This window comes from Protobothrops mucrosquamatus, unplaced genomic scaffold, assembly GCF_001527695.2.
Source record: "Protobothrops mucrosquamatus isolate PMUCROS unplaced genomic scaffold, P.Mucros_1.0 scaffold4314, whole genome shotgun sequence".
In the NCBI taxonomy this organism is placed as follows: domain Eukaryota; kingdom Metazoa; phylum Chordata; class Lepidosauria; order Squamata; family Viperidae; genus Protobothrops; species Protobothrops mucrosquamatus.
The window spans coordinates 208,311-216,163 of record NW_015390228.1 but is presented as its reverse complement, the minus strand read 5'-3'; the positions used below and the strand labels follow the sequence as shown (position 1 = coordinate 216,163).

At 44.4% G+C, this 7,853-nt stretch overlaps 1 protein-coding gene across 1 annotated transcript in view; it reads left to right on the top strand.

Annotated features, from left to right (window-relative positions):
• The window catches only part of LOC107298830 (arf-GAP with Rho-GAP domain, ANK repeat and PH domain-containing protein 2-like), a gene marked incomplete at its 3' end in the record, with an annotated part of 92,497 nt that overhangs the window by 59,589 nt on the left and 25,055 nt on the right, over window positions 1-7,853 (top strand). Inside the window, exons 12-15 of the mRNA XM_029286625.1 lie at window positions 1,534-1,697; window positions 3,224-3,436; window positions 4,803-4,908; window positions 7,052-7,199. Coding sequence (XP_029142458.1) covers window positions 1,534-1,697; window positions 3,224-3,436; window positions 4,803-4,908; window positions 7,052-7,199 — 631 coding nt within the window. The remainder of the gene's footprint in view (window positions 1-1,533; window positions 1,698-3,223; window positions 3,437-4,802; window positions 4,909-7,051; window positions 7,200-7,853) is intronic.

Genomic DNA, 7,853 nt, shown 5'->3' with positions numbered 1-7,853 from the left:
GATCGTTCTAGGCCTGGGATGCCTCCTCCAGGCCTCTGGGGCCTAGAACAGACTTCCGGAAGTGGCATCCATGCACTTCTAGCAGGCCATTCTAGCCCTGGGAGGCCTCCTCCAGGCCTCTTGAGGCCCAGAACGGACTACTGGAAGCAGTGTTCATTCAGCTGGTTCTCTGAACTCATCAAAAGTTGATGAACTGGTGCAAACCGGCTGAATCCCACCATTGGGTAACATCCTCAGTGCTAGAAGGAAGAGGACAAGGGGGGAGGAGGAGAAGGAGGAGGAAGCAAAGGAGGAGAAGGAAAAGGATATTTTATTAACAAGCTAGGTAACATCATCACTGCCAAACGGGAACAGAGTTTGCAGAGCAGAGGAAGAGGAAAAGGATTGCCTGTGGCAGACATGTCAAATTCGCGACATCACGTGACATCGCGCAACATATCGGGACAGTTTTGCCATTGCCAGCAATGGGGTGGGCATGGCTCCTGTGTGATGTGTCCAGCCCGCAGGCCGGCAGTTTGACACCCCTGGTCTATGGAGATTCTCAGACATCCAGGTCATAATTGTCCCAAAGATGCTTTCTTAGGAGGCAACTGGACCTACTTGTTTTTCTTGGAAGATGTTTCGCTTCTCCAAGAAGCTTCTTCAGCTCTGACTGGAGGGTGGGGAGTGGAAGGATTTATACTCCTTGCAGACAGCTGGTCATTTGCCTTCTTTTAGAGAGTCGTTGAGGCCACCTGGAGGTTTATCCGTGTTATCAAACCTTGAGTGGCTGGCAGATGACTTGAAAGTCAGACTTTTACAGCTAGAAAAGCTTTGAAGCTGTGTGAACGTTCCTTCTCTTTCTCCTTCAGCCAATGAGAGTGAAAAACAAGGAAGTCAACTCAGAATGAGCTCTAAACCTCTAAGCTTTTTTCTTAATATGTAGGAGAAATCAAAATATCTCATTAATTCCTCACAATGGTCTTCCACATTGCCACTACATTCTGCAGCAGGGGTCCCCAACCACCGGTCCATGGACCGGTACCGGGCCGTGGCATGCCAACAATCGGTCCACACAAACAAGCAAAGCCCCATCCGTGGGATGCAGGCAGCACATAAAACCACGCCTCCTCTGGTCCGTGGAAAAAATTCTCTCCACGGAACTGGTCCCTGGTGTTCAAAAGGTTGGGGACCTCTGTTGTACAGCACTGAGATTTTGGGCTGTCTATCTCATCCAAGCATGAGCCAAGCCTGACTGTCTCAGCTTCTTACTCAGACAAGGTGTGCTTTTCTTAAATGGAATATCTGGTCTCTGCAACAGCCAGCAGAAGTTTCCTGAACTTGCTTTGCAGTTGCAGCGTTTGTGCGATCGGTTCTTGCCGTGGCTTTTCATTTAAAGAGAGAGCATTTTCACCTCCCTCCCTCCCNCCCCCCCCCTCTCCCCCCCCCCCTCCCCCCCCCCCTCTCTCTCTCTCTCTCTCTCTCTCTCTCTCTCTCTCTCTCTCTCTCTCTCTCTCCTTTTCGACATCTTTCCTCAAACTTTTTTTTTTGCAGAACATTATACATCCGCGGCCATACCAAGTTGGATTTCACAGTCTGGCGTAGCGCAATTGAAAAAGCAGCTGGTACAGATGGCAACATGTTAGAAGATCAGCAGCTCAGCAAAAACGATGTGCCGATTATAGTGACCAGCTGTATCGCATTTGTTACGCAGTATGGTGAGTGGAGAGGGTGCGTTTGTTCAGATTCCTGAAAATTGGAGATGCACTCGGATAGAGTACTTAAGAAGCGTCGCCATCAGATTACAATAGGTGGGCTTGAGCTGTGATCTGTAAAGACTACGCTTTGAGTGGCGTTTGCTGTAAAGCTCAGTTTGAAGTAGTTGTGTTGAGCATGGAATGTGTACAGTGCTACCTTGTTACTCATTGTTAGTTGCTTCCAGGAGGCACAATGAGTACCAAAGAATTTTTTCCCATAAGGAATAATGTAGTGCAGGGGTCTTCAAACTTGGCCCTTTTATGACTTGAAGACTTTAACTCCCAGAATTCCTCAGCCAGCGTGCCTGGCTGAGGAATTCTGGGAGTTGATGTCCACAAGTCATAAAAGAGCCAAGTTTGAAGACCCCTGATGTAGTGAGTCCGAAGGCAGCTGACATCAACAAGTTCTAACTTGTGCATTGAGTACCAAATAAACAACGAGTACCAAGACAACATTTTTTGCATCAAAATGCATTGTGTACCAAATTTGATGAGTTTCCAAGCAGTTGAGTATCAAGATACCACCATATCTCATTATGAGAGCAATAGGGCTGGAAAATTAAAATTAGCGTATCTTAGAGAACCCAAGGGATCTCTTTTATTCGTATTAGACAGAGGGAATAACTAACTGCACAGTGATGATGCCCTGTGCGGGACAGGAAGTCCTTGACTTACCACAGTTTGGTTAGTGACTGTTTGAAGTTGCAGCTGCACTGAAAAAAAAGTATCTTACGACTGTTTTTCATCCCTCTGACCATTGCATGATCCCCATGGTCATGTGATCAAAATCCAGACACTTGGCAACTGACAGTTCGCAGTGTCCCAAGTTCACGTGATCCCTTGTTGTGACTTTCCGATGAGCAAAATCAACGGGGAAGTTAGGTTCACTTAACAGCCAATTGTTGTGCCCAATGGAAGGATTTATATTCCTTGCAGACAGCTGGTCATTTGCATTCTTTTAGAGAGTCCTTGAGGCCACTTTTGGGGGTGTGTGTTAATCTGTGTCCTCAAGGCCACCTGATTGGCCCTCTCTCAACACAGGAGGATGGAGACGGATGTCTCCAGTCTCAACACAGTCCTTTCAGCAGTTCCAAGAAGGCTCCACACCCATTTTCACTATTCAGGAGAGCCTGGGAGCACAGATAAACCTCCAAGTGGCCTCAACGATTCTCAGAAAGAGCGCTAATGACCAGATGACTGCAAAGAATATAAATCTTTCCATTCCGCACCATCCAGTCTGAACTGAAGAAGCTTCTTGGATGAGAAGCGAAACGTCTTCAAAGAAAAACCAGGAAGTCCAGTTGTCTCCTGAAAAAAAGCACCTTTGGGACATTTTCTGCAGATGAAGCATAAACAAGATGCTCTATGCCATTATATGAAGTGGTTCCAGATATAACGGCATGAAGCATCTTGTTTCTTTGACACTGTTTTATTTTATTTTATTTTTTTATGTATTTGGTTGATAACCTCTTTTTTTCTTATTTAAGGTTTGGGAAGCAAACATATCTACCTGAAGAATGGAGATCCTTTATGTGTCAGGGAGCTTTTGGAAGGTTTCAAGAAAGATGCCAGGAGCGTTAAGCTGAGGACTGGGAAGAACCGTCTGGAAGATGTTACTGATACCCTAAAATGTTTTCTTTCTGAAATAGACGATGCACTACTGACCAAAGAACTTTATCCTTTTTGGATCTCAGCATTAGGTAATGCATTATGGAATAGCTCTGAAACCTTATCTACCGTGCCTAAGGTAGAACAGAAAACATAGAATAATAGAGGTGGAAGGGACCTCAGAGGTCTTCTAGTCCAACCCTCTGCTCGAGCAGGAGACCTATACCAGAGGTCCCCAACCTTTTGAGCACCAGGGACCCGTTCCGTGAAGACAGGCTTTTCTGTGGACCAGAGGGTGCATGGTTTTGTGTGCTGCCTGCATCCTGTGGATGGGGCTTTGCTTGTTTGTGCGGACCGGTTGCTGGCCCACAGACCGGGGGTTGGAGATCCTTGATTTAGAGCAGGGGTCCCCAACCTTTTGGGCACCAGAGACTGGTTCTGTGGAGAGAGGTTTTTCCATGGATCGGAGAGTAGTGGTTTTGTGTGCTGCCTGCATCCCACGGATGGGGCTTTGCTTGTTTGTGTAGACCAGTTACTGGCATGCTGCATCCCAGTATTGGCTCACAGACCGGGGGTTGGAGACTCTTGATTTAGAGCAGAGATCCCCAACCTTTTGGGCACCAGGGACCGGTTCCGTGGAGAGAGGTTTTTCCGTGGACTGGAGAGTACGTGGTTTTGTGTGCTGCCTGCATCCCACGGATGGTGCTTTGCTTGTTTGTGCGGACCGGTTGCTGGTATGCCACGGCCTGATACTGGTCCATGGACCAGGGATTGGGGACCCCTGCTCTATACCATTTCAGACAAATGGTTGTCCAATCTTTTCTTAAAAGCCTCCAGTGATGGAGCACCCACTACTTCTGAAGGCAAGCCGTTCCACTGTTGATTGTTCTCACTGTCAGGAAATTTCTCCTTAGTTCTAGGTTGCTTCTCTCCTTGGTTAGTTTCCATCCATTGTTTATTGTCTTTCCTTATGGTGCTTTGGAAAATAGTTTGACCCCCTTGAGGAGCCCCTGAAATATTGGAACAGTGCTATCATGTCCCCCCTAGTCCTTCTTTTCATTAGATAGATGTATCCAATTCCTGCAACCGTTCCTCATAGGTTTTAGCTTCCAGCGCCCTAATCATCTTTGTTGCTCTTCTCTGCAACTTTTTCCAGAGTCTCAACATCTTTTTTCTTAAAGTGTGGTAAGCAGAACTGGATGTAATATTCACTTCACACAAGTGTCTCACTTAACGGCAGCAGAAACATTGGGCTCAGTTGTGGTCGTAAGGTGAGGACCACCCGTGTTTGTATTGTGCCGATGAAGGAGAGGCTGATTGGCTAAGTGACCTTTGCCAGTGACTCAGTGCTGCTGAAGGGGCAGCTCAATTCCTTTTGTCTTTTGTCTTTTGGACCACGTGGTTGTTAATCCCGGATAATTTAATTTCTATGCTCCCCCCTCCCTTCTTCTCCCTCAGATACCCTGGATGACAAAGAAAGGGTGCGAAAATACAGCAGCTTTATTCGCACGCTTCCACCCATCAACAAAGCAACTCTGGCAGCATTAATGGAACACCTGTACAGGTCAGTGTATCTATGGAGATTCTCCGTCATCCAGGTCTGGGTTGTCCCAAAGGTGCTTTTTCAGGAGGCAACTGGACTTCCTTATTTTTCTTTGATGATGTTTTGCTTCTCATCCCAGAAGCTTCTTCAGCTCTGACTGGGATGGTGGGAAATGGAAGGATTTATACTCCTTGCAGACTGCTGGTCATTTGCCTTCTTTTTAGAGAGTCTTTGTGATGACCCAGGGCACAGCACAGAGGCAAAATAGTCAACTAGCAGTTTGAACCGCCCTTTGTTTGCTCCAATTTTCCCCAAAGGCTCCCACATCTCTGGCAAGCCCCAGAACGAAGTAAGACACACATCCCTTCAGCAGCCTCTGGCTGCAAGTCGTTTCACCTAGAGTTAGATTAGAAGAGTAATTTACTCAAGGCCACGTAGATAACAAGGAATGAAACATACATCCAAAATCTAGCGAGTCTGTGGAAATACAAGCTTGCCTGAGCAGTTTCAGAAGAGAAGCCAAAATTCAATCCAAGGTTTTTGAACACCAAATCAAGTTTGTCAGCCAGTCCAACGGTCAGAGTTTTAGGGTTTCCAAGCGGAAATCACAACACCAAATGAGAGATCAGAGAGTTGTTTTCAAGATCAGCAACAGCACACCAAACTCCAAGGAATCAGCGTTTGTCCCTGACAAATGCCTCTCTCCACAGCGTCTCCTTAAGTCTCATTCTCCAGGTGTACCTTGTGGAGAGGGGCGGGACGCTCTCCTCCCGAATAGTTGAGCCTGCCTGCATTGTTCCCTCCTTCTCTCCACTCTCCGTGCTCTAGGATCAGGTAGGGGTGGCCCTTGCTCATCGCCTGTCTCTCATTCCAATCCAATCTAATTCTATTCTTATTCCATTACATATTCTATTCTATTCTATTCTATTCTATTCTATTCTATTCTATTCTATTCTATTCTATTCTATTCTATTCTATTCTATTCTATTCTATTCTTATACCATTCCACATTCTATTCTATTCTGTTCTATTCTATTCTGCTCTACTCTACTCTACTCTACTCTACTCTACTCTACTCTACTCTACTCTACTCTACTCTACTCTACTCTTATTCCATTCCACATTCTATTCTATTCTATTCTATTCTATTCTATTCTATTCTATTCTATTCTATTCTATTCTATTCTTATACCATTTCACATTCTATTCTATTCTGTTCTATTCTATTCTATTCTGCTCTACTTTACTCTACTCTACTTTACTCTACTCTACTCTACTCTACTCTACTCTACTCTTATTCCATTCCACATTCTATTCTATTCTATTCTATTCTATTCTATTCTATTCTATTCTATTCTATTCTATTCTATTCTATTCTATTCTTATACCATTTCACATTCTATTCTATTCTGTTCTATTCTATTCTATTCTGCTCTACTTTACTCTACTCTACTTTACTCTACTCTACTCTACTCTACTCTACTCTACTCTACTCTTATTCCATTCCACATTCTATTCTATTCTATTCTATTCTATTCTATTCTATTCTATTCTATTCTATTCTATTCTATTCTATTCTATTCTATTCTATTCTTATTCCATTCCACATTCTATTCTATTCTGTTCTATTCTATTCTATTCTATTCTGCTCTACTCTACTCTACTCTACTCTACTCTACTCTACTCTACTCTACTCTACTCTACTCTACTCTACTCTACTCTGTTCTTATTCCATTTCACATTCTATTCTATTCTATTCTATTCTATTCTATTCTATTCTATTCTATTCTATTCTATTCTATTCTACTCATGTTTTCCCTAAGGTCAGAAGGATAAGCTCTACCTGCAAGTTTAGCTTATTGGCCTAAATAGACTTTTTTGCTTTGATCCTCATTCTCTATCATGTTCTCATCCATTAAGAGCATTTTCTCCAAGGCATCTTCCCGACAAGTAGAAGACAAGGGTTGCGTCGAAATAGCATCATGGGAAACATCAGTTAATGAGCTGGGAAAAGATAACGCGCACAATATCAATTTATCGAGAACGTCTCTTTGGGTTGAACTCAGTTGTTGGAAAAGGCAACCTGCGGCCACCTCTGTGCCTATCGATGCCTGCTATTTCCTTTTTCCTTTAAAAAAAATGGATTTATTAACTTTATCCACAGGGTGCAGAAATGTTCAGAAATCAACCTGATGGACCCTCACCACCTGGCGATGGCTTTGTCCTCCTGCCTCTTTCAGACCAAAGGACAGACGAGCGAGGAGGTTGACGTGGTGGAGGACTTAATTATAAATTACGTGCAGCTTTTTGATGTGAGTCCTCTGCGTATCAATCGGAGGGGGGGGTTATAATTCGGCAAACGGGACGAAAGCTTCAAATGCTGCTTTGTGTCTTTGCTTGGAAAGGTGTTTTTTTTGTTTTTTGTTTTTAATCAAGTTTGGTAAGCTATTTAATTTGTAATCTGAATGGTTCTAAAGATAAGCCAGGGTTTTCTGGAACGGGCTGCCTTCAGCCGGGACTCCCATTGATTTCCATGAAATATGCAATATGGGAAAACACTCAAGAGCCACTGCGACTGGGTGAAGGTTAACACTGTGTTTTTCATAGGCTAAAGGTGGTGTTACGTCTCTGGTGTCGTCCCCGTAGAAGTGGCTTAGTTAGGAGGTCCAGGAGCGTACGGGGTTTTTCCACAAGCACAAGAGGCATGCTTACAAAATGCTTTCTGGCACTATATATACACAAGGGAGTTGGCAGGGTCAGGGCTTGGTCAATCAGAGAGCGCCCATTTTCTGAAAGTAGTAGCCCAGGAGAAATAACAGGGATGTAATGCAGGCTGGTAGTCTCCTTGGAAATATAGCAGCATTTTGTCCTTCTCTTCTGTATCTCTCTCTCTCTTTTCTTCCGTTCCTCCCTCCCTCCCTCCCTCCCTCCCTCCATTCCTTCCTTCCTTCCTTCCTTCCCACTCA